The sequence below is a fragment of the Cottoperca gobio genome, chromosome 9 (genome assembly GCF_900634415.1).
Source record: "Cottoperca gobio chromosome 9, fCotGob3.1, whole genome shotgun sequence".
NCBI lineage: Eukaryota > Metazoa > Chordata > Actinopteri > Perciformes > Bovichtidae > Cottoperca > Cottoperca gobio.
The window spans coordinates 29,087,580-29,114,533 of NC_041363.1; the positions used below are offsets into that span (position 1 = coordinate 29,087,580).

The window sequence follows — 26,954 nt, forward strand, 5'->3', positions numbered from 1 at the left end:
TATATGTTTATATATTATTTCTTCCCCTTTTCTACCTACTGTGTGGACCCCTGCACTGCAGACTCCTATGGGACTAGGGTGGGTGTCTGCAAGACGTATGAACCTCATTGACATGGTGTCACCGTCTTTTTCTTTCTCTGCACAGTATCTTCACTGGGAGGGCGTAACACGGTGAGGGTCGATGTTATCCTGCCCCACATTGCACTCCCTTTGTGCAGACACTGCCTGAGTAATGGTGCAGGGACAAGGATGTCATTCTAATCTAAGCATTTCATCTTATTCAATTTACTATAACTCAGTTCAATTAAATTAGAATCAGTTTATATACATGTATACCATTACAGTTATTTTTGTATAATAATAATTCAATTCATAGTAATTCAGTTCATATTCAAATAAATGTAATTAAAATTTATTTAGTTCAATTAATTCAAAGCAATTAAAATAATTAAATGAATTCAAAGCAATTCTGTCCAAAGCTGTCCAAAAATCAAGTGAGTCATTAAAAGAAATTCAAAGCATTTCAAATTCAATTCAATGAGAAAAAAATCCAGTTGAAGAACCAAAAGCGCTTACCTAGAGACTTACCTGCAGGTTCAGCACCCAGAGCCAACTGCTGCAAACTGGTACCTCCTCTTCATCAAAAGCTTCAAGTTCTTCACCCTCTGCTGCTCAGGGCTTCTTCATAAAGGCCAACCTGAATTTCAACAGCCACGTTACATTTACAAAGCCAGCCTACCTTCAACTAATAACCTTGAGAATATATCAAGGAAAAGGACCTATGGCTCAGCGGGATTTATAGAGAAACGTGTTCATGCATTTATAGACTTGACTATTGTAACGGTGTCTTTACAGGTCTCACAAAAAAATCGTTTAGACAGCTGCAAAGCACTGAATGGTTTAGGGGCAAAATACATGTCTGATCTTCTGCTACATTATGAAGCATCCAGACCTCAGGGACGAGTCTGCTTTCTGTTCGCAGAGTCAAAACTAAACATGGAAAAGCAACGTTCAGTTTTTATGCTCCATATATCTGGAACAAAATCCCAAAAAACTGCAGATCTGCTGCAACTCTCAGATAAAGTGTTGCTTAAAAAAAAGATTTGTAGGGATGAAATCCTCTTTTTAATGGTCACACACAGTGAAATGTGTTCTCTGCTTTTAACCCATCCTAGTACCAGGAGTCTAGTACTAGGAGCAGCTCATAGGACAGTGCCCGGGGAGCAATGGGAGTGAGGGGGGAAGGGGGATGTCCGGTGTCTTGCTCAAGGGCACCATGCTACCATGGCAGTAAAGACTGGGGAATAACTGTAAACAATAAAAAAAATGGCAGGAGGTGAACTGGGACCTCTCCAAGTAGCAGTCACACTCCATTTTCTTTAGGTCTGGTCGGTGACTTGAACCATCGACCCTGCGGCTCACAGTCCAAGCCCCTACTGACTCAGCCACTGCCGGACACCACTCCACTCCACTCCACTTTCCAGTTTTACAACACTAATATTACCCCTGCTGCCATTGATATGATAATAATGGCAGTATCACTATATTATTATACAATTATTGCACAAATATTTGATTTACAAATATTGGATGAGACTATTGCAGTTTTATTATACAGTTATGTTATACAATCCTAATATATTTACAAGAAAAGTATTACTATAAGGATATAAATTTTTTATTGTTTACAGTTATTCCCCAGTCTTTACTTTCGCAAAATACAGTACAGCAAGCCTATTCAACTAGCTGCCCGCGGTCCGAATACGGCCCTTCTGAACTTTTTTCTGGCCCGCAAGAGGTTGCCTGCAAATCGGGCTGGCATATATAGCATAAATAAAATTAAGGGTTGATTCACACCAAATCCGGCGATGCAGTGAAAACGCAGGTGTGGCAGTGGGGTGTGGTTAGGGCGCCGGCTGCTGGGGAGAGACGGGAGTGTCCCAGCTGAAGGCCAGACAGCTGAACGGAATCAGGTAATTAGTCACATAATAAATTCATGGTGATGGCCTGGTTCAGTTCTCTTGCAGTAGGCTGGGTTCCAGAGGAGACGGGGACCGCTTCTTCAGCCACGACGCAGCGCAGCCTGGAGAGCAGCGGACAGGAGAGCTGTGCTTGTGCCTGTGATATAAAGCTTACCTGTGTGCCAATAAAGCTGTGTGTGTGACACTCCACCTCCTCTCTGTCATCCTTATCCCTGACTGTGGACAAGAGTCTCCACAGCAGGTTTTTCCATTCCACTCCGAGCTGCAGCGGCGTCCGGAAAAAAAAACGCACTCTGTCCGCACCTGCCATCGGCTCAGTCTAGCTCACGCTGCACACTGGGTTGGCGGGCCACAGAGAAAGTCACTCCCTTACTTTAGCTCGGCACGCTAACAACACGCTTCAAGATGTCTCTATCCAAGTTGATTCTGAAAATCGCCAATTCCAGAGCGAATGGACGGACAAATATATATTTACTTTGTCAGCCACAACAAGTAATAAACTGGTGTGTTTATCGTGCAATTAATGTATTTCCATGATGAAAGAATACAACGTGAAGAGGCACTACAAGTCAAGTCACGGCTCGTTTTCTGCCAGTTGTCCCGTGGGCTCAGAGGAACAGAGAAGGAAAGTACAGGGACCGCTAGCATCATCTGAACGGAGTCAAGTGGCTTTTGGATGCTTTTGCACGGAACAAGAAAGAGCCTCGATAGCATCCCTGCTTTAAGTTCCCTCCTGTACCCCCCGAAACAATAGTAGGGAAATACTGCCATCAAAAGACGGCTACGAGTGTCTCAGGATTGCCCTTACCACTCAAAATGACAGAAGTCTGATATGTGTGGTAGTTCTATATGAGTACATCATCTGACTCAGGCATGTAATGCATTCTTAGTGTAAATACAAAGACACATCTGCTTTATGATGATTCAAACAAGCCTACTTACTGTTCAATTGTATAAATGTATAAGATATGTATGTTATTGTGAGTCTGATGCTACTGTTTTACTATGTTCTATTTGCATTTAGTATTTCATTTTATGGATATGGACTTGTTTTCAAAGTAAGTGCTTGGAAGTGTTGAGGATATTATAACAGGGCTACTTACTGGTAATGTGGTGAATACTGTTTTATTATATTCATCTTTTTTTCTACGTTAGTGGACATGGACCTGTTGGGGAAACAAACTCATGTCTCCTTGGTTTTAAAGATGCAACATTTTTGCACTTTTGTGTCAAGCCTTGTAACCTGGGGCGTAGCTAGGTTTTCAAGTTTGGGTGGGCTTAGCCCAGAGGTGAGGTGAAGCTCTGTGCACCTGCATGGTAGTACAGTTACAATTGTGCTGGTTGCGTCGTCAATATATTAGTCATGTTAACCAGGTCCACGTTACCTGGCCTTAGTCATGTTGACATGTTTGAGGAGTGGGGTGGCTTTCACATCCTCTAGGGGGGTGTGGGAGCATGCTCCTCCGGGCAGATTTTTCGTAACATTTTAAAGTGAATTGTATGCATCTGGTGTACTTTGAGAGCAAAATTAAGATGCTAGATCTAATAGAACTTTGTGGTCTTGGTAAGGGGAGGGGGCGCAACTCTCAACACTATTATGAAAAATATATCAATCAATCAAAGTATAAAAAATACCAAAACCAATGACAATTCATTGAAATAATTTCATTTTGAAAACTTTATTCTTCAAAAAGGAGCATGAGCCGGGAATCACAGTTTTTTTCATTTGCATTTGGATGTGAATTTATAATTGTTTCTTACTAATCGTATACTTGCTAATCTCTGTAAACCCATGGGGTTGGGGTGAAAATACAATAATTTGCCCTTACTGTTGATGTTCCTAGCGCCCTTGATTTGGGTCATTCCAGAATTGGAGGAGTCATGTCCCACATATAAAAAGTCTAATAATCCATGCTCAAAAAGCTAAACCATGCACTTGTTGTGTTAAATATACTTGTCTTGAGACAAAAATGTATATAAAGTTGCAGAAGAAGTTGTTTCAAAATATTATTTAAAATATCAAATTGCTCTCGAACACCCCTAAAATAGCATTTTTCTCTTGTCCCAGCTTCTTGGTGACCAACTTGCATGTCAAATATAACATTTAAAATAGGGTTTTTATTTACTTTCTTTGGTATTATTCTATTCTCTTGTATTGGTAAAATCATAAACATATTTTAAATAACAGTAATTGTACACTGAAAGTGTGTCCCACAACATGCGCGCAACCCTGTTACCGAAACCATTTTAGCTTGGTAGAAGAAGTGAAAAAATTGTTAGTCACATGACACAGGGGAAATGACATCATCAAGTCATGTGCTTCTACCATGGGTAGACCAAAGGTAAGTCCTCTCTTTTATTTTTAATATATTTCCAATCTTTTCACTCTTGATGGAGTGTGGAACACAAACGTAACCCTGTTACTCACATTATGAGACTAAAACAAATTAATTTTAAATATATCTTTCTTTAGTTAAATATATAAGTGTGTCCATTCCTTGACAGTAGTATTACATTGTGCAGCTAGCATTAATTCCTGAGGTAAAAGCTAAAATTAGCATTGATTTGCAACCCTGTTACTTGCAAACCTGTTACTATAATTAGAGTAACAGGGTTGACATTCAGTAAACAGGGTTGCATTTTGCTTCAGTTTACTCTATTATTTATAATAAAATGTCATGTGTATGTATAATTTAGCATAACATAATGTTTTAAATATATTACTGTATTTTCCATCTATCCATCATCTATCCGGGGACGGGTCGCAGGGGCAGCAGCTACAGTAAGGAACCCCAAACCCCTTTTCCGGGCCATATTCACCAGCTCCGACTGGGGGATCCCGAGGCGTTACCAGGCCAATGTGGAGATATAATCTCTCCACCGATTTCTGGGTCTTGCCCGGGGTCTCCTCCCAGCTGGACATGCCTGGAATACCTCCCTAGGGAGGCGTCCATGTGGCATCCTTGCTAGATTCCCAAACCACCTCAACTGGCTCCTTTCAACGCAAAGGAGCAGCGGCTCTACTCCGAGTCTCTCACGGATGGCTGAACTTCTCACCCTATCTAGAAAACCCATTTTGGCTGCTTGTACCCGCAATCTCGTTCTTTCGGTCATGACCCAGCCTTAGGTGAGGGTAGGAACGAAAATTGCCCGGTAGATCGAGAGCTTTGCCTTTTGGCTCAGCTCTCTTTTCGTAACAACGGTGCAGTAAAGCGAATGCAATACCGCCCCCGCTGCTCCGATTCTCCGTCCGATCTCTCGCTCCATCGTCCCCTCACTCGCGAACAAGATCCCGAGGTACTTGAACTCCTTCACTTGGGGTAAAGGCTCATTCCCTACCTGGAGTAGGCAATCCACTGGTCTCCTGCTGAGAGCCATGGCCTCAGATTTTGAGGTGCTGATCCTCATCCCAACCGCTTCACACTCAGCTGCGAACCGATTTAGTGACTGCTGAAGGTCACAGACCGATGATGCTATCAGGACCACATCATCTGCAAAGAGCAGCGATGAGATCCTCAGGCCACCGAACTGCAACCCCTCTCCTCCACGACTATGCCTCGATATCCTGTCCATGAAAATCACAAACAGGATTGATGATAAAGCGTAACCCTGGCGGAAGCCAACATCCACTGGGAAAGAGTCCGACTTACTGCCGAGTATCTGGACACAACTCTCGCTTTGGGTGTACAGGGATCGGATGGCCCTCAGAGGTGACCCCCCCACCCCATATTCCCGCTCACACGCCTTCTCCAGATCCACAAAACACATGTAGACTGGCCCCCTCCAGGCCCCCTCCAGGATCCCTGCAAGAGTTGGTCCGTTGTTCCACGACCAGGACGGAATCCACATTGTTCCTCTTCAATCAGAGGTTCGACTATCCCAACCCTGTTATTCTAATTTCAACCCTTTTACTATATCACTTTCTATTAAAATAACCTTAAATAATTTTTCCAGCTCACAAAAGTTTAAATGAATGTCCTTTTAATAGCTTGATTAATTGTATGCATAATGTATTTGAGCAAATATTTCAAATGAAATACTGAAATTGGTAAAAAGAAACGTGTGACAATTGAAAAGTTGGGTAAGATCGATTAAAAAGTTACTTAAATTAAAATTAAACCAGTTTTATCCAAAACTACATGAGTATTTAATATAAATGTGACTTTCTTTACTTAACAATAAAGAGTTTTATTGAAGAATATTTTTTTAAATACCTTTTTCTGCTTAATGAGTATGTGTCACAGGGTTTCACAAAACATGGCACACAACAAATAAAACATCTAATAAAAAGTATACATTTGATGCCTTAGCTGGCCAAATTTTTTTGATGGTTTATTATCTGTTTTTCCTAAATACATAACAAAAAATAATAAAATAAAAGGTTAATTTTTCAAAAATGTTGATGTCTAAATTGTCCTCCAATTCTGGAATGACCCATTTACTCTGAGCCATCTCTCCCCTCCCCCAGGGTCTTAGTGCCCGGTAGATTACATTGTAAAGTATGAAAGGCTGAAGCCCACCTAAAATAGGCCTAGCTACGCCACTGCTTGTAACCATAGCTTTCTTACTTTTTTGTTTAGACTGGTTGCTTTCTGCAATGAATTATGGTGATACAATTAAAGTGAAAAAAAGGGACGCATGTGACTAGTTAATTTCATGTATTAGTAAGTATTAACACTACTGTAAGTAAGTTATTTGTAGTGATTCATTGAAAAAGTATTGTGTGGCCCACGAACATCGAGTGTTTTTCCTATTTGGCCCACTTGCTAATGAAGTTGAATAGCCCTGCAGTACAGTATATCATCTCTCACATGGTTGAGATATGATATCTGCCTGTTTTACAATCTTTCACCAACAGGTGTTTTTGTGAAGTATCGAGAAATGAACACTTTTGCGAACCAATCTCATCTTCATCTCGCCATTACTAAGTTTTTACCAATCTTCACGGCTTAAATTGGTTTCAAAAAGTTGATTTGCCTAGCGTTGTGCTTATTGTAGACAGTACACTGAGTTTACTGGTGAAGTCTTTCCGAGTCGGTCAGGACATGAAAGCAGCGCACACAGCGCGTCACGTGCTTGAGTGGGTGAGGCGGAAGTGTAAACTCTTGTCTTCCTGTCTCATCCCGCCCCTCCTTCGCTCGGATACAGTCAGCGATACCGACTGGAGCTGGTAGGATGAAACTCTGCTGCTTCAACCTTTTTCCCTACGGCCTTTACTTTACTAAACTTTCTGTGACGTTTGTAAGCTGTTCACGCGCTGTGTTTGTGTCATTTACATCCGTGTTAAGACTGCTGCTCCACCGGGCTGAGCTTTGCTTTGCCTTTCTTCCATCTTAAGCGTCATTGTCATGCAAAGATGTGATAACTTTTATCTTGGTGCACTATTCGTTGTCTTGCTTGTAACGTTAGAATGTTGCAAAGCTACACATACTTTATGCATTGTTTAATAATGTCAAAGTTCTTCATATAGTTTTTAGTTTTAAGCCGAAGTATGTGTTCTGACTTGTTTTAAAGAGTCGTGTAAAACTTGTTTAAACTCAACAGGTGCTACTGAGGCCCCCTGAGTCCGACTGGCTTCAACAATTAGTCCCTCAGGACAGCAATGGATGACAGTGGAGCCAGTCAGTGGCCTGGGCCAGGCAGAAGACCCTCCAGTCCCTCCTCTGGTACACCCATGGGTGCCAAGGGACCAGCGGCACAGAGTGGTCAAAGGCCCAAAGTAAAGATAACTCCCTTCCACTGCTCACCTATAGCCAGCAGTGATGGAGCTCTCAGCAGCAAACGACCAGGAGCAGCTTCTGGGAAAAATCTGGTATCTCCTCATGACAGTCTGTTTCTGGACACATTTGACTTGCTGTCTGCTCCACCTGTAAGAGGGAGACTCGCTGCTGCTGCTGGGAGCTCAGGGGAGCCAACTCCAAGTTCAGGCTCTGCACTGGCCACAACAGGAGAAAAGGCACGGGCAAGTCTATGTAAAATGTTTCTCAGTTTATTCTTTTAAATTCCAGACACAAGTTGATGAAGTGTTTTAGCAATCAAAGAGAAATTATATAATTGCTAACATAATATGATTTGTAGGATTGTCTTCATACAAAAACAAGGTATACAATGTATTACTCCAAAAGTCTTGCATCAATATTTCCCCTAAACTGTTCACATAGTTTAATAATCAGTCTACAAAGTGTAATTAATCTGAATGCATAGATTGCACAAGTGCTGAATTTGAGAATAAGTTTGAAATCATACTTCTCAGTAGAAGTGAAGCAGCTTTGGGTTGTATTGTATTGTATTGTACATTAACTGATATATTATGTAGAATGTACGTGTGACTGTTTGCATGTCAAATACTGGGAATCTTAAAATCTAAACTAAAACAATAACACAACTAAATATACACAGAAAAAAGATTACTGGACTACTGTGGACTCATTTTAATATTAAAATGGTCAATGTTGGCCCCTTATGATAATTAAAGCCTCCATATTGATATACATATGCTGCACATATGACATTTGCCTTATCCTTTCTCATTTGTTAAATATGTAATAAAGTATGTTGTCTTCTTTTTGCCTTCATAGCCTGTCTGCAGGAAGGCTGTGAAGTTAAGCACGGAGCTTCGTCACACCCAGAAAAGCAAAGGAAAAGAGAGGAGCGCTGTCTCCACCTCCATCAAGCCTCAGTGCGGTGAGTCGATCCTTTTTTTTGCAAACTGGATTGATGTTACTCTATCATGCAAATATACTTGAACCAAAATATGACGCAGTCCTGGTCCTGTGTTTGAAAGGTATGAGGAGGTTGTGGGTGGGAGTATGTTGGTGTATGTGGTGTGTAGAATTATGAACTACGTATACGTTACGTATGTGTGTGGAAACAGGAACAGTGGAGCCATCAATGCAGAGGGATTTGTGGAGTGATTTGAAGAAGTTAGCTTGTATCCAGATGTTTATATATGCAAGGCAGTTTGTGAGGGGGGAGGGAGTGGTGGCCGTAATGCATTAGGTGGAGGTGTAGCGCTGGTGTGTTGTTGACATAACAGTTGAAATGGAGGCCATGGTGGTGAATGATGTGACTAAGGGGAAGCATGTAGAGGACGAAGATGACCAAGCACCAAACCTTGGGGAACTCCTTGAGTGACTGGGGCTTTGTTAGAGTGGATTTATTGATGCTCTGAACTGTTGGTGGATTGGAGAAGTGCGAGGGCAGGGCCAGTGATACGGAAGGAGGATGGAGTGATTGATGGTTTCGAAGGCAGCTGAGATTAAGTAAGATAAAGATGAAAGAGTGGGCATCAGAGGAGAGGAGGAGGTAATTGGTGGCCTTGATTAGAGCGGTTTCTGCTCTATGATCTAATTCCGGGTTGAAATGGTAAGTCCAGGTGTGTTTTGAGTTGGGATGTGATGGTGCATTTCAGTGTTTTATACAGAAAAGGGGAGATTAGCGATGGGTCTGTATGTTGGGGATATCAGAGTCAAAGCCAGGTTCTTTGAGGATAAGCATAACGAGGCGAGTTTCAGGGCGAGAGGGACAGAGCCAGTAGACAGGAAGGAGTTAAAGAGGATGGCTGGAGAGCAGAGAGACAGGCTTTGACTAATGTGGAGGGGTTAGGGTTCAGGGTATCTTCTTTTTGCTGCACATTTTGTTTGTAAATTAGGGTGTGTACTGTGAGCTGCTCTAAGGGTTTTTGCCAGGTTTCAGTGAGACAGAGAATATGAAGGTTATTGTCAGTAACTAATTAATTGAGGATGAGACTTGTTGTTAGGGGTTCAGGTATTGGACAGAGGAGGTTTCATATAATGTTTCTGATTTGTTGGGAGGATTTGGGTGGGGTTCTGAGGTTGGTTCTTTTTACATGCTGTTTTTTTATGATTACGTAATGAGGAAGTGGTTTTTGCACCGGTGCTGCGTCCACAGAGACGGGATGGGGTTGACAAAATTGCAGCTGTAGATAAACTATAAACACAACTGTGTATGTAAGAGAGGTTTCTTTTGTTTACAGCTTTGAAAGTATGTAGACGGGCAACCTGTCTGTCACAATAGTCTGAATGGAGAGACTATCAGTTGAGGGGGTTACTGACAGGTGGGGTGAGAAGGGGGAGTTTTCAGGCATTTTTCCTAGTGATGAATTCTGGCCACCTAACCTCGCTCTGTGTGCTTTTCCTAGTTGTGAAGAGGAAGAAGAGGAAGATGGGAATGTACAACCTGGTCCCCAAGAAGAAGGCCAAGGCCCTTAAACAGCAGGACAAGGTCCATTTATTTATCCATTCCTGTGTGTCAGACCTCCTACCAACCCACTGTCAGTATTCCAGAATAGCAAATTAATGCCTTCACACAATATGTTCACTTTTATACAATGTGTAGCCACCCAGTGTAAGTAAATACCATGTTAGTCATATACTGTTTGTGATGTGGATTGTCTTTTTGTATGTACGCTGTAAAAACTACAAAAGTCCATTAAGTTTTTTTTAAATGACACTCTACAAGTCTTGAATTTGGAGGTTTAATTAAAGTAAATAAGGATGGAATACATACAAACGTCCTTCCTTTTATCCAATCAGAAAGAGGAGCCAGCACCCATTGTGGAGGAGACAGATGAGAAACCAGTGATTCTACCAGAGACTCGGAAGGCCGAAGTACCGACAGCCGTCAGGAATGAATTGTTGATGGAGTTGGAACCTGGGGAAGGTTGCCATATTGAATACACTGAGCTGGCGTTGGACTGTCTGGATCTGAAAGCTCAGGAAGAGCTGCTCTCCCCTCCCCTGTCAGGTGACAACAGCTTCTCACTCACTGATTTGGCTTCATGAGATTTAACTAAGATTATCTAAATTCATCATGTCCCCTCTCTTCTGCAGAACACATTTGTATAGGTCACACAGGTCATTTTCTTGGTGTGATATGTAGATAGATAGAAATTCAGGCATCCAGTAGCTTAAAACATTTACACAATTAAACAATTACCCATCTACCCCCCCCCCGCCATTACAAATGTACATTTCAAATAAGACTTAAAATAAAAAGTCTAATTAAGTGATAAATGCTAGAAATATGTACGTTATGTATACGTCAGCTATAACACCGCTGTGTGTGTGTGTGTGTGTGTGTGTGTGTGTGTGTGTGTGTGTGTGTGTGTGTGTGTGTGTGTGTGTGTGTGTGTGTGTGTGTGTGTGTGTGTGTGTGTGTGTGTGTGTGTGTGTGTGTGTGTAGCTGAGGTAACAGGAACAGACTTGGTTGAGGAGTTACCACTGTGCTGTTGTCGTATGGAGACTCCTTACAGCGGAGGCAGCCTGGCCACACTGGATCAGACCTGCATGGCCATGGAGAGCATGGATGGAATGGTAAAGCTCTTCTGAAAGAATAAAAACACTGATGTGTCACTTTGGTATTGGCCTCCTATTAGAATTCACATTTTACTGCAGGTTCCACTGGTCACCTCTAAAAGGCATAGAATACTTAAGGTGCTTTCATACCTGCAGCATGACTTGTTATCAGTCATCAGAATGAGATGGGTCCATGCAGCACTGAGGAAGCAGGACATTCACCATAACTTAACAGAATGGACTAAAACTACAAGGTAACTCGTCCCTCAGGGCCGTTTTTCAGAAGTGAAAAATAATGCATGTATCCGCCCTGTGGTTCAGATTCACTCCAGAATGTATTGGGTTCTTCCTTGGCCCAGGCTACATTCTTCCACAATTCAAGTTACATTAACATTGGCCCGGTAGTTTTTCCATAATCAAACGAACAAACCAAACCAAAAACATAACCTCCATGTCTCCTCTTTATTTCGTCCTGACCAAGAGAGAATCACAGATGTGAAGATAACCCTAAACATACCAACACTACATCACTGAGGGACATCCTGAATTACAAAGCAGGCGTTTAAATTCCATAGGGCAGAAAATATTTTCTGCAGATTTCTTTTAGAGTGCTCTTTAACATCCTTTTTTATGGGTGGTACTCACTGTATACGTTTCTGTGGAACAGATTTAGTGTCCCATGAACTAAAGCTGCTTTTCATCTTGGAATCCAACAGCTCTCTTAGGAAAACAATGGAAATTTGTAGGATATGATCAAACTAAAAAATAAATAAAAGCTGTTGCTAGGTAAGGTTATTATGGGTCTAAAAGCAACACCTACTGGTTTTAATGTTGTATAGTGTGTTGGTATGGTTATTTCTGTTAACGTCTACTAGATTTTCTCTCCACAGCTGAGTCTTTGCCAGAGGCGAGTGATGAAGCAGGAAATGATGCGACCTTCCAACACGGTCCATCTGCTGGTTCTGTGTGAGGACCACCGGGCCGGCATGGTCAAGCACCACTGCTGCCCTGGATGTGGACTCTTCTGCAGGAAGGTGAGGGGAAACTGATACACACTGATTATGTAACACGTCTTTACTCTTTACCTCCATCTAAACATATCTGTTTTTCAATATGTTCAATGTCTCTTCCTTTTAACCTCTTTCCATGTCCATCATCTTATTTTCCTTAACTCCTTTGTAAAATTTTAAATATTTATTTGTATTGAAAGCAGGTTATGTAATGCTATACCTACCGTCCTTTTTTAGGTTTTAATACACAAGTTTACATTTTCAGAGCCATACACAACTCATGGCACAAGCCCACACATGTCTACAACATGTTCAACAGTTCAGAATACACGACAGTGCTTCAGCCAACCTGTGCGCTAATCTTCTCTCTCAGTTTCCTGCTTCCTCTTTCACTCCCTCCTCTCTCTCCTCCCTCTTACTCTGAAGCACTTAGTCCCAACCAGGGCTACTCAGGGTGTACTTCTGCAGTTGCCAGGGGGGTTGGACAGATTGTGGAGTAGCTCATCTGATTTCAACAAGACTAGGTCGAAACGGAGAATATGGATGGACTATGAATGGTCAATGTGCTACATTTTGGCCAAAATGTTATACGGATAGTCAGTTGTAGTGTCTATGATATGAATTCCTGGATAATAAAGGCAGCATTTCTGCTGGTAATATTTGGCTAAAAAGTTGAATCTCTCCAAAGAGAGATTAATAAAGTGCTTGTTTTTCTAAAAGTATTAAATAAACAGTTACAATTGTCAGGTCAAATAAATAGATAGTAAGTGATGGTTGGGATATCTGAAAGAAGTGGATAAATTGTCATTGCAAGCTGTAATAGTACCAATACAAACTTGACCAACCTGACTTAAGCATTGGTAAAGTCAGTTGGTTCAACTGTATGAAAATAATTTCCATTTGTATATGAATGATAGAGGTAAATATCATCAGTGTTCAAATCAATTCAAATAAACTCAGTTCCAAAGCTGACAGGTGGTGTGGGGGCACACATCCGCTTGGGCAGCACTGCTCTAAATGTCTTTGTGTGTAGAACCCTGACAGAACGAGACTGGGCCTCATTCACTCATATGTGCATAGAAATGTTCTTTTGCACGCACAAAATTAAAGTCAGATTCATGGCACGTGCCAAACGATGATGCGTAAAACGTTCGTACGCACTTCACGTTACTTGAAATGACATTTGAGTACTATACATTGTTTATTATAATATATACATTTAGATACTGCACTTCTTAAATTGAATGCAGTGTTTTCCTGCTCGGTCCCACAGGGCACCTTCATGGAGTGCAGGCCTTACGGCAGCATCTCCCACCGCTTTCACCGCGACTGTGCCTCCATCTTGAAGGATCTCAGGTTTTGCCCCCACTGCGGAGAGGATGCCAGCGGGGCGAAGGAGGTCACGGTGGTGAAGGCTGATCCGTCTCCCTCGTTACCCAGATCAAAACCAGGGCCGTCACTTCCAGCTGTGGCCACACTGCCATCAGTACCAACCATGCCTGCTGTTCCACAGATACTCAGAGCTAAGAAGACCAGCGAACCACAGAGGAGCAGAGATGAGAGCCCGAGCAGGTAACAGGGCAGATGTATCTTATGTCACCTGATCTTCTCATATCGTCACCGTCTTAAACTAATGGCCTAAATCACAACGGTAAGTTCGTAAATTGGCCTAAGTAATCTAATCGACTTTTGATACATAATTGACAGACTGTTATTTGTATGTCAATAGTCATATATTGTCATAACCCTTTTGTGTGAAATGATTAATAAATATCATATAGTCTATATTTAAAATGTGACCGAGGCCATTAGTCTAAGAAGGTGACGATATGGAAAACATAGAAAAAAGTCTTGGCAAAGTCACTAAACTCACAAATATTAAAGGATAACTCCAGTTTATCACAGAAATCTTCATGCTGGCTTTCTGTCTTCAGCATAAAGAGCAAGGCTGTGTGTGCCGCAGATAGACTACCTAAAGAGTCCCTGGAAACCATCCTGATGGCACTGGATGATGAGAAGTAAGGTTAACCATGAAATACTTTGCATCACTTTGAACTTTGGTATAAATAATTGTTGAGACCTTTTATTCTTTTTAGCCTCAAACCAAAGAAAGCGAAGTACCCCACGAGACAGCTGTACATTTCTGCAAAACAAGGAGAGCTCCAGAAGGTCATTCATCTCCTAGGTAATTCAAAAATGATTACTTGACATAAAGCAGCGTCAATTCAAATAACTGAATATATGTTTTTTAGTATTTGTATTATCACACTGATAAACCAAACTTTGTATATTAAAGTTGATGGTAAGGACCCCAACTTTTTGATAGAGGGCCAAAACAAAGTCACCCCTCTTCAAGCAGCAGCTGCTGAGGGTCACCAGGAGATCTGCCACATGCTGGTCCAGGTGAGGAGACTGTCTTCACTAAAGGCTGCACCTCGGCTCTTTTTATAACTGGCCCAGAATGCTCAGTGTGACACATTTCTGCTTCTACCTTTAGGACTCAAATTAAATGTATTTGGTCAAATCTTCTAAAATCCTATCTCAGCCAATATTTAGGAGAGTTCCAGTGCAATACAGCACAGTGCAGTGAGGGGAATAAGTATTCAACACATCAACATTTTGTTTATTAAACATACAGTATTTCCAACGCAGCTACAAGATAAATGACAATGTGTCATCGTTCTTGCAAGAGAGTGACGTGTGTGTGTGTGTGTGTGTGTGTGTGTGTGTGTGTGTGTGTGTGTGTGTGTGTGTGTGTGTGTGTGTGTGTGTGTGTGTGTGTGTGTGTGTGTGTGTGTGTGTGTGTGTGTGTGTGTGTGTGTGTGTGTGTGTGTGTGTGTGTGTTTTTTGTGTATAGGCTGGAGCCAACCTGGACATGTTTGATGAGCAGCAGAGAACACCACTGATGGCAGCCTGTGAAAACAACCACCTGGACACAGTGAAGTACCTGCTGAGAGCTGGAGCAGCAGTCAGCCACAAGGTGGGGCCGCAGGCTGATCTCAGTCCTCCCAGCCTGATCTGTGTTCATGTCAAATTCTGCTTCTTCATCCATCTTTCAGTCCAATCTCTAACTCTTATCAACTGCTGCTACTGCTCAGGCCTTTTTTATGACTATTTTTAAAATCACAACATTAGTATTATGATTTTTACCTACCTACTTATTACCTTGAAACACTCAGAAAAACACATTAAGAGAGGGACAATGTGCCAGCTTTTATGTGTCCAATTAGTGTTGATGGTAAATGTAGCCAATTTAAGAAATACATTCTTCAGTGCACTATATTGGCTGAGAAAGCCGAGTTCTCCTGCTTGTGGAGCCGTGCCGGCAGTGCCTAAATGGACCAGGATGCATTGCATGCGAGTTTCTGTAATTGATTGCTGCAGCTTTGTGTATGGACTAACCTAACACTTCACTCTTTGCTGATCAAGTACATTTTATTAACCTCTCGAGCTTGGAAGGGAGACTATTCGGTACAGAACATATCTGAACTGTTGAAAAGATTTCTGTAATTACTTCCTGTTTTACCAACAGGTTTTAACTCCTAGAATCCAGAAGACAATAAAAACAGTAGTGGCAGTAGCTCAGTGTTGTTCATTGTGAATCATGTTGTCATCCCAGGATATCATGGGTTTCACCTGTCTACATCTGGCAGCTAAACTGGGACATTATGATATAATCCATCATCTGCTCTCCAAGGCATCCAAATACATCAACTGTCAGGTAAAAACACACACTGCCTCATCGGCTAACTGCTAACATCTAATGTTGTAATGTGTAAATCGAGTCATATGTTAGTCTAAATCTTTGCACAAGTTTTACAGCCTGTTCTGTGCAGGACGACGGGGGATGGACTCCCATCACCTGGGCCATTGAGTACAAGCATAAGGAGCTGGTCCACCTGCTGCTGGCCAGAGGGGCTGATGTTAACATCAGAGACAAGGTCAGTGCACACGTCACGCTGGTCACTGTTACAGCTGTACCACACACACCATAACACTTTTCACACTTCATACAGCACTGCAGCTCATCAAGATCAACTCTCTGACAGTTGTGATCTCGTGGGATGCATAATATTTTTATCTCTAAACTGAGTGAAAGTTAAGTACACTGGAGAACCAGAGGGGCATTGGATGCTGTATCACCTTGAGCAAGGTAATATGTGATAATTAAGATTAAAGGTATTTCTAGTTTAGACAACATATTATATACCTCTATCATTGCTGTGTATTACGTTGGCCATTCATTACTATGTTACAATACAATAGAAATTGGTAACACTTTATATAAAGGTCATGTCTACAGTGCATTATAAGCACATGCACAAGACATTATAATGCAGTTATAAGGCTTTATAAAGCACTTATACATGTTTATAATCACAATTTATAACGAGGTTCATAAGTGGTGTACATCAGTATTATAGTTTCAACATTCATAATGCTTTATACCTCCGTGCCAAAGTGACAACAGTGTGTGAAAGAAGAATCTGAGTGTTGGGTTACATAGCACATGTCTTTGGTTCATCCATCCATCCATCGTCTACCGCTTACCCGGGGTCGGGTCACGGGGGCAGCAGCTCCAGTAAGGAACCCCAATCTTCCCTTCTCCGGGCCAGCTCCGACTGGGAGATCCTGAGGCGTTCCCAGGCCAGTGAGGAGATATAATCTCTCCACTGAGTCCTGGGTCTTCCCCGGGGTCTCCTCCCAGCTGGACATGCCTGGAACACCTCCCTAGGGAGGCGCCCAGGTGGCATCCTTACTAGATGCCCGAACCACCTCAACTGGCTCCTTTCAACGTAAAGGAGCAGCGGCTCACGGATGGCTGAGCTTCTCACCCTATCTTTAAGGGAGACGCCAGCCACCCGTCTGAGAAAACCCATTTCGGCCGCTTGTACCCGTGATCTCGTTCTTTCGGTCATGACCCAGCCTTCATGACCATAGGTGAGGGTAGGAACGAAGATCGCCCGGTATATTGAGAGCTTTGCCTTCTGGCTCAGCTCTCTTTTCGTCACAACGGTGCGGTAAAGTGACTGTAATACCGCCCCCGCTGCTCCGATTCTCCGGCCAATCTCTCGCTCCATCGACCCCTCAATCGCGAACAAGACCCCGAGGTACTTGAACTCCTTCACTTGGGGTAATGGCTCATTCCCCACCCGGATTAGGCAATCCACCGGTTTCCTGCTGAGAGCCATGGCCTCAGATTTGGAGGTGCTGATCCTCATCCCAACCTCTTCACACTCGGCTGCGAACCGATCCAGTGACGCTGAAGGTCACAGACATGTCTTTGCTGATTCTGTTAAATGTATGGTGTCTGTACATGTACAATTAGATTACATCAGTTGAATGTTCACGAAATAACGTGCGCTGATGATGCAAGAAGTCTGTTGTCTATGGGAATGCCAACATTAGGCACGGGGGTGTGCTTGCTCACAATGCTCTGCTATACTGAGGTCAAGTGAGCCATTGTTTGCGAAAACCCTGTCCAACAAGGTACCCTCTTGGATTTTGATGCTTGTCTGTAAGTTATATTTTGCCTGTCATGAGAAAACCTTCTTTTATAGTTTAGCAGACATTCCTAATGAATTGTATTTCAGGATGGTTTTACTGTACAGTTTTTGAGAAATTGAAAGTGTTATTAATGTTTATAAGACAGTATTCCATTTCCGAAACTTAGAATGTATAATCTGTTATATGCTGGAACAGTTGTTGTCCATCTGTCTTTATAACTGGCTAAAGTTATGGTAGTTATAATGCTAGTTATAATGTTATCATGTGCTGTGTAACCCCAGACTCAGATTCTTCTTTCACACACTTTGGCACGGAGGCATGAAGCATGTAATGACCATGATATCCATTTGTTTCTTTTATGGGCTGACTGAGGTGAATTGACGCTTGTTTGTTGAAAAAGAGTAAGGGTTATAGTATAAACTAAATGGTTTTGTTCTTAAACTTTAATCTAAAACAAAATAAGGAATCGAGCTCTGCGGCATAACAAAACAAGGTCTAAAGACTTTTCAGTCAGCCAGTCCACGAGGCTGCAGCACCTCCTCTGAAAACACGCCCTGCAGGAGTAACACGTACTCCAGTTCATTAATAACCACACACCATACAGTATGTCCACTTATAATACCTTGTTATAAGTTGTCACGCATGATTAAACATTTTTATAAAGTGTTTTAAAAAACCCCAGGAATGAATTATTCTCCTATCTTAGCCATTGACCACTTTGCTTTAGGGAGATGTTTTCTAGCAGCTAACTTCTTTTGGGATGTTTATTGTGCGAATGATCACATCTTGTGAATGTGCCTTATGAACAGATGCCATTCAAGTTGAAACAAGCAATTTAGGATAAGTTTGTGCAGTTTAGAAGTTTTGGTGAATCTGACTCGTAACACGTGCAAACTTCATAAACAGGTTTACTGGTGGCTCTGAAGGCTACTTATGAACAGTGCTACATAGAGCTAAATGCTAACGTCAACATGCGCACAATGACCAATCTAAAAGTAGGTGGAATGTTTACGATGTCTACCCTCTCAGTTGCTGAGGCTGATGGGAATCCAAACCAAAGTATTGCACAAAGTGACATTTTGAACTGATGATGACCTAAGATGACATGCACGGTCTGGAAAATGATTTGAATGAAATTATTAAAATCATTTTAAACTTTTGTGAGCAGTAACACAATCAGGCAGCTGGCTGTTTGTATTGTGTTTGTACCAATCAGAACTAACTTGTGAATTAAAAAAAATTAATCATATTATTTAATATCGGCATACAAATTAAACGGGTTACAGGTTAATCGATAAGCAGAACCATAATCGTTAAAATCCAAACGATACCCAACCCTAGGGATCACGAAAGTCAGTAGCATTTATCCAATCCATAAATGTTTGTACAAAGTTTTGTGCCACTCTATTTTCACATTTCACAGGACAAATTAAGACTTTGAGCTACTGGTGTTGCTAGATGAAAAGTCAAGAGGTAACTTAAGTCGTTAAGATTCATCCTCTGGGCACCATGAATGTCGGTACCAAATTTCATGGCAATACATCAAATGGGTTTTGAGATGTTTGTCCGGAACAAAGTGGTCGACTGGCAGGAAATCCACATTACCATTAATAATAGTTAAAAAGTAAGATTTAGAATAAGAATATGAAAAAGTTCCTGCTTGAGAACCAATAAGTCCAAATAATGTTACAATACAATTTTGTCATCACATAAATAAAATGATCTTGATCGTGCATAACAAATACTTTCTATAAGTAATGATCATTGACACTGATCTGATAAGTTTAAGGACATAAAATGCCAGAAATCATCTTCTCGGTCAATACTGATATTATGCGTCACCTCTTTCACTCGAATCAGTGGGGGGTTAATGTCATGTTACTTATGTGTAGTCAAAGAGAATACATAACTCAACTGATCATCATACACATCAATCTGATGCTTCATCTTACATAGGAACCTGGCCGCTTATTCTACAGCCTGTAGTGATAAAGCCCTGCCTCTATCCTACACGATGTGACCACTTATCTGCTCCTTGTTCAGGAAGAGAACGTCTGTCTGCACTGGGCGGCTCTTTCGGGCTGTGAGGACGTCGCCCAGGCTCTGCTGGAGGCTCGATATGACCTCAACGCTGTCAACGTTCATGGTGACTCACCGCTTCATGTTGCTGCCAGAGAGAACCACCTGGAGTGTGTGATGTGAGTGGAGTCTGGGAGAAAAGTTCACTTGGGTTACACAGACCTTCATCAAGTTCAGATCAGTCCAGTGTTACAGGTTTTCTCATTTGCTTTGGCTCAAAGAAAGTTAAAATCTCTGAACAATTATTTATGTTCTAAACATTCTTTCATCTTCCATCACATGCAAAATGATCCATTCAGTTATCAACATCTGTCGGACTGCACACACTCAATGAAGGGGGGCTTATTTGAAAAACAAGTAAAAATGCATTACACTCACATTTAAAGCTCCGATTATTAGACTTCTTTTCAACCTACATTTTACTAAAATTTTATTTTGGTTTTGACTAGTAATGCATAGGTCAACCTGACAGAGCTGTAATAATGAGAAACTGACATCAGCTCAGGCAGAAGCTGCAGCCCAGGGATTGCTATAAACTTCAGAGCAGCCCCTGGGCTGCAGCTTCTACCTGACTTTATAGTATAAAGTCTATTAGCTACTGGAAAATGTAGTCTATCAATATCTGCAGGATGTTGTTTTAGCTTCAAAGCATTACAAAACAACCTTTTCTAACCGAGTCAGCAGATTTCTAACTTAAACATCCATCCACCTGCAGGTTGTTTCTGTCTCGTGGAGCTGACGTCAATCAGAAGAACAGGGAGGGAGAGACAGCTGTGGACTGCTGCGTCTACGGCTCCAAGGTGTGGACGTCCCTCAACACCAACAAGAAGCTCACTGATGCCCGGAGAGGCAGGGACTGTCATGGAGAGAGAGTGCTCAGCAGGTAGACGGCCATACTGCTGGGTTATTTAATAATATTAATGTTCCTTTTCTAATATTGCATGTATAGAAAAATACAAATGTTATTTGTAACACATATTGCTGATGTCTGCTCTCATCTGTGTTTGGGTGATTGTCAGTGGCACTGTTCCTCTGTGAGACGACACATTTCTAACTGTTTTGCTTATTTGACATATTATGGCCATACTAACTGACAAAGTTGTTTAGGATGGTGTGTTAGTCTGTGATCAGACACGCAACAACATTAATTTGGGGTTACGGTCGGTCCACATTCTGAATGCCCAAAGATAAAGTCCAGTGTTTACTCTTCTTCTTGTTCAGTCTGTCTGTCTGGAACAAACTCCTAAGAAAATACCAAAGAGCAAAATGTCAACATGCTTGCATTGACTATGCTAAAATGCTGATTTAATGCAGGTATAATGTTTACAGTGGTCACCATCTTAGTTAAGCTTGTTAGAATTTTTTTTATTTGATCCGATGATGGTCACAGAAGAGCAAAGGGATCACCAACGTGATCACAATTCATCCTCTAGGAAGCCCTGCATTGACCCCCACACTTTATGTAAAATTGCTGATTTAATGCAGGTAAATGTTTTACCAGTGGTCCCATCCCCAGTTTAAGTCGTTTTTATGCAATTTTTGCCTACCCTTTTGTAGCCGCTTACTTTGATGGTACACATTCTCCAGCGCACTTGCCCCCCACAGAGGTTCCCCCCACTCCCCCATACCCCTCTCCCTCTCCTCTTTTTCCCCCTTCGCTTGTCCCGCTTGTTGACCCCTTCCCTTTTTCCCCCCTTCCCCCCATTTCTTGTCCCCCCCTCATCCACATATCCCATAATGTGTGATCATACTTTTTTTCATCACCCCCACTTCATCCATGAATATTTGTTTTACCTCCCCCCCACCACCACACCTGATGTGAACATTTAATTGCTATCTATCCAATAGTTGTTGAGATTATTTTGCACTAAAGTAGTTACGAATTGATCCGAGCAACAGCCAAAACTTGAAATAACCCCATTACCTAGAGCCCCCCCCACACCGCTGCATTGGCTAAAAAGAGATGCTTGCGCCCGGCTAGAAATGAGGTTATGAGGACACAAGTGGGCCCCCTCTGTGAGGAGTGTGACGCTAAAAAGTAAAGTGTTGGCTGTTAAACCCAAAAACTGGAAGCTAAAAAAAAACTCCCATCGCCAGCCCAGAGTGGTCGATCATTCCACCCTGTGTTGTCGTTTGGGTTTAGCATATTCGTTTTTAAAAACTTTGGACACTAGCGCCCAAGCCAGTGGCCCTTGCCCTCTGGGGGATTCCTACCTTTTATGCTGAGCTAGGTAAACCGCATCCTTGTCTCTTTATTTTGCCGCGATCACTTTAAAAGCCAGACACCGCCCACCACCGACGTGTGATACCTGATCCTTGAAGGTGTTTACTTTGCAGTTTCATCTGCTAGTCATTCATTCTAGAACCCCCTACCGCCATGGCGTTAAACGGATGCGTCTTGTCCACACCCTCCCCCCCGTCTTGTTGCCCCCGGGGCCATGACTGGGAGAGGAGGGGGCGCCCGCGCGCGACAGAGACAAGGCGAGAGAGAGAGCGAATATAGAGATATAGAGATTAGATATAGAGAGAGGGAGAGAGAGGAGAGGAGATAGAGGAGTAGAGAGAGAAGAGAGAAAAAATGTCTATCCTGTACTCTCTAGGGACATTTTCTCGGGGTTACGCAGGCGTTCCCCATCAAATTCCCTGTCTCCGTGTGTAATGGTCTCTGCGCAGCGTAGCAGAGCTCCCCCCTGGAAACTTTAACTACATTCTGACACCGTGTCACCTCCCCCATGGAAAATCGACAAGGACATCACTCATTTACAGGTGCTGAGCACCTGCCCGCGTCACCTACAGCTTCCCTTTATAACACGTGCTCTCCAGAAGCCCCATCATTTAAGCTCTCTCTGTTATTTAAGCCTAACGTTGCCTAAAAAACTCCATAAAAGCAATGAGCCCACTTTGCAGAGGGTGGGGGTTGGTGGACCGGGGCGGGGGGATTGAGAGAGAGAAGAGAGAGAGAGAGAGAGGGAGACAGGAGAAGATAAAGAGAGAGAGAGAGAGAGAGAGAGAGAGACACAAGAGAGAGAGAGAGATATATACTTCTGTATATTCCCTTATTATACCATATATATATATATTATATATATATATAGATTATATTATATATATATATATATATATATATATTCTATACACATATATTAGATATATTTTTTTTTTTTTTTTATATATAGATATATTTATAATATTACACATATATATATATATATAGTGTGTGTATAGATCTATATATGTAGATTATGTATATATATATTATGTGTAGGTGTATATATTATATATATTATATGTAGCTCTAGATATATGTATATTAGATATATATTATTATATCATAATGTGTGTGTATTATATATGTGTGTGTGTATATATATATATATATATACATACATACAGACACATTTAGTATACTCATAGAGAGATATACACAGAGATTATATATATATATTGTGTGTGTTAGTCGCTTATACCTCTACGATACCCCCCTGTTAGTCGCATCACTACGAACTTTTTTCGTTGCTATATAATTATAGTATATATATCTATGTGGGTGTATGTTATATTAATATGTATATCGTACTACCAAGTTCTCACTATCTATCCAGAAACTCTGTAAAAATAAAATACATGGAACAAACCCCAACGATATGTGTTCTTTCTTATACTATATATTACCTATATAATATAATAATATGTGTATGTATATATATATATATGGTATGTATAGCTATATAGATATTAACATATATGTGTATATAATATATATATATATATAGTCTATATAATATATTTAGATATATGTGTATATATATTATACCATTCTCACCCAAACTAACACCACCATCAGATCGTAACAGAAACCAGTATCCTACTATATATTTATATAGAATCATATCAAACCACGAGTGTACCCAATAAAAACAATATAGAAAAAAACACAAAAGATGATAGGTAATAATAGAAATAAGCCTATATATATCGGTAACAACAATACATATACCCCCCCCACCAACCCATATATGCAAACCATATATATATATGTGTATGTATATTACACTCCACCTAAATATATGTTGTATTGTTTATATATATCATATATGTGTATGTCTATAATACTATATTAACCCGATGTGTATGTTAGATATTATATCTGTGTATGTTCTATATTCTATGTGTATGTATATATATATAGGTGTAGGTCGATCATATTATGTGTATGTATATTATATTATAGATATGTGTATGTATATATTATATATGTGTATGTAGTATATATATCTGTGTATGTATTTTATAGAGAGAGAGATGTGGATGTTAATTATATATATATGGGTATGTATATATAGATAGAAGGTGTATGTATATATATATATAGGTGGAGGTATATATATATATATATGTGTATGTGATATATTAGATATATGTGTATGTATATATATATATATATGTGTAGTATATATATGATATAGATATATATGGTATGTATATATATATGTGATGTATATATATATATGTGAGTAAGTAATATATATTATTATGTGTATGTGTATATATATATAGGTGTATCTATATATATTTATATGTGTATGTTATTCTATATATATATATATGTGTATGTCAATATAATATAGATGTGTTATGTTATGTTATATATATATATATATATGTGTATGTATATATATATATATATGTGTAGTTGTTAGATATATAATATATGTGTGTATATATATGTGTGTATATCTCGGTTGTTGTATCTATATGGTATGTATTATCTGTGTATGTGTATATATATGTTGGATGTATATATATCTATTGTGTATGTGGTATATATATATCTGTGTCTGTATCTAATAGTCTGTGATGTGTTATTCTCTCTTCTGTGTGTCTGTATATCTCCCTCTCTCTGTGTCTGTTTCTCTCTTCTCCGTGTCGTATATATCTCTATCTATGTGTGTGTCTGTATCTATCTCCTCCCTCTATATCCACCCCTCAACCCCTGGGTTTTGCGGGTTGGCTATCTCTCTAATGTGTATGTATCGGTGATTCTTTGAGTGCTCTCTCAATCCTGTACGTTTTTAGCGTCTGTAACCGACAATATGCTGCCGTTTTTAGTCACTGCAACGTTGTTTGTCCTTCTAGGTTGTCACTCTCACTATATACTGATGTGTCGCTCCCTATTTAGACAGAGTGACCCCTCTCTTTTTTGTCTCCTATGTTTGTTGCTATCTCTCTTCACATTGCGTTTAGAGCTCCGCCTTAGTCCCTACGCTTGAGACTCCCTTATGTGTAGTTCTTGAGATCGGTATCTATGTCTATTACTTCCTCTGTGCTCATGCTCTTCTCTAACCTCTCTATATCTATTTTGTGTTTTATGGTCGACGCGCGACCCGTTTCACCTTTCAGCAACCGACCCCATATGCTGATTCCTACAGTCTGTGTGTATGTGGTTTCCCCCACAGATAAACCACACGACACTACCCTCCACTAGGTGTGTGTCGCTGCCTATATATATATTATATGAGGGGGGTGTTTTACGAACATCATATATATGTGTGTGTATATACCCGATAGAGACTTATACCGATACTTGTGTGTATTTATATATATATATACTTCGACTTTATATATCGGGTGTATAGATATACTTATGTAACCCTTTCTTGCCATCCAAATTTTATACCTAGATATATCGTGTGCGAGATTTGTATCTACACTATGATACCCCCGCTTCGAATTATATATGTGTGTGTCGTATCCCTATCGTATATATATATGTGTGTGTGTATATCATATCAGATATGCTTCCTCCACGCATATATCTGGGCACCGGTGTGTCTATATACGTATATTATATATAGGTGTGTGTATATATATAATCTCTATTATATTATATGTAGTATATATATATACTATATGTGTGTATATTAATATATATATGGGTTTGTGTATATTATCTTATATATATATGTGTGTGCATATATATTATCTATGTGTGTATATATATATATATGTGTCATTAATGTGTTGTATATATATATCTCTATATATAGATATACACAATATATAGATATATATAATATAGATATAATATAGATGTGTCCTTTTACTATCTGTTTTGTATATAGTATAAATATATACACACATATTATATATACACATATATATATATATACACAACCTTATATAATTATAAACATATTTATACCAAATATATATATATACATGTGTATGATATGTGTTATAATCTCTCTGTGGTCTCTATTATGGTCTCTCTCGATATCTATGGTGGTGTCGCTGTCCTCTTACTGTGGTGTGTCTATATGCGTGTGTTGTCTCTATCTCTCTGCAGGTTGTTGTGTCCTGACTTTAGTACCTCCCGACCATTGCAACCGGTGTTCCCAACACCCCTATCCACATGATGTATCCGCTGTGCCCTTTCGCCTACGCTTCTCTTATATATGTGCCTATATGGTATAGTTCTGCTGTACATCTACTGTCCTTCGTTCTGGTTCACATCCCTATTATCTTATCAGGGTGTGCATCCACGCTCTCTGTGTGCCTCTTTATCGAGACGGTGTGTATCTGATCATTTGCTTATCTGCTTAGTCGAGAAATATATGCTCATTAGTGTGCCCCCTCCCCTATGCATCTACGAGATGTCGGCGTAATCATCTCTCTGGTGCCTTATCTATCTATCTCTTATATCTATAGGTGTGTATATTTAATATGCTACTACTACTCCCCAAGCTGTGGTTTTTCCTCCACAAACATACTGACTCAACGATCTTTTCTCTATGCACCGACTTGGGCCTATCGAGTACCTATCTATGTGTGTGTCTTTATACATCTATATGTGTGCTGCTTTCGTTGTCACGTAATCCGTCCCTACCGCATCTATGTGTGAATTAGCACATACTATAATATGTGGCAGCGACGAGGACGCCAGCCTACCCGCTATATGATGTGTTGTTATCTTCTTATATATATATATCGATAGCGGTTGATGTGGGTATATCTATATTAATATATGGTGTGTTGTATATATATATATATATAGATAG

The 26,954-nt window shown here is 40.5% G+C and overlaps 1 protein-coding gene across 1 annotated transcript in view; it reads left to right on the forward strand.

Moving 5' to 3' along the window:
• The first annotated feature begins 7,015 nt into the window (after nucleotides 1-7,015).
• ehmt1a (euchromatic histone-lysine N-methyltransferase 1a) overlaps nucleotides 7,016-26,954 on the forward strand; it is a 34,289-nt gene continuing 14,350 nt past the window's right edge. Inside the window, exons 1-17 of the mRNA XM_029438792.1 lie at nucleotides 7,016-7,152; nucleotides 7,527-7,944; nucleotides 8,561-8,666; nucleotides 10,144-10,226; nucleotides 10,538-10,748; nucleotides 11,187-11,317; nucleotides 12,175-12,333; nucleotides 13,583-13,881; nucleotides 14,244-14,327; nucleotides 14,406-14,494; nucleotides 14,606-14,712; nucleotides 15,167-15,289; nucleotides 15,929-16,030; nucleotides 16,146-16,250; nucleotides 19,861-20,015; nucleotides 20,612-20,780; nucleotides 22,606-22,662. Coding sequence (XP_029294652.1) covers nucleotides 7,585-7,944; nucleotides 8,561-8,666; nucleotides 10,144-10,226; nucleotides 10,538-10,748; nucleotides 11,187-11,317; nucleotides 12,175-12,333; nucleotides 13,583-13,881; nucleotides 14,244-14,327; nucleotides 14,406-14,494; nucleotides 14,606-14,712; nucleotides 15,167-15,289; nucleotides 15,929-16,030; nucleotides 16,146-16,250; nucleotides 19,861-20,015; nucleotides 20,612-20,780; nucleotides 22,606-22,662 — 2,340 coding nt within the window. The 5' untranslated portion in view covers nucleotides 7,016-7,152; nucleotides 7,527-7,584. The remainder of the gene's footprint in view (nucleotides 7,153-7,526; nucleotides 7,945-8,560; nucleotides 8,667-10,143; nucleotides 10,227-10,537; nucleotides 10,749-11,186; nucleotides 11,318-12,174; nucleotides 12,334-13,582; nucleotides 13,882-14,243; nucleotides 14,328-14,405; nucleotides 14,495-14,605; nucleotides 14,713-15,166; nucleotides 15,290-15,928; nucleotides 16,031-16,145; nucleotides 16,251-19,860; nucleotides 20,016-20,611; nucleotides 20,781-22,605; nucleotides 22,663-26,954) is intronic.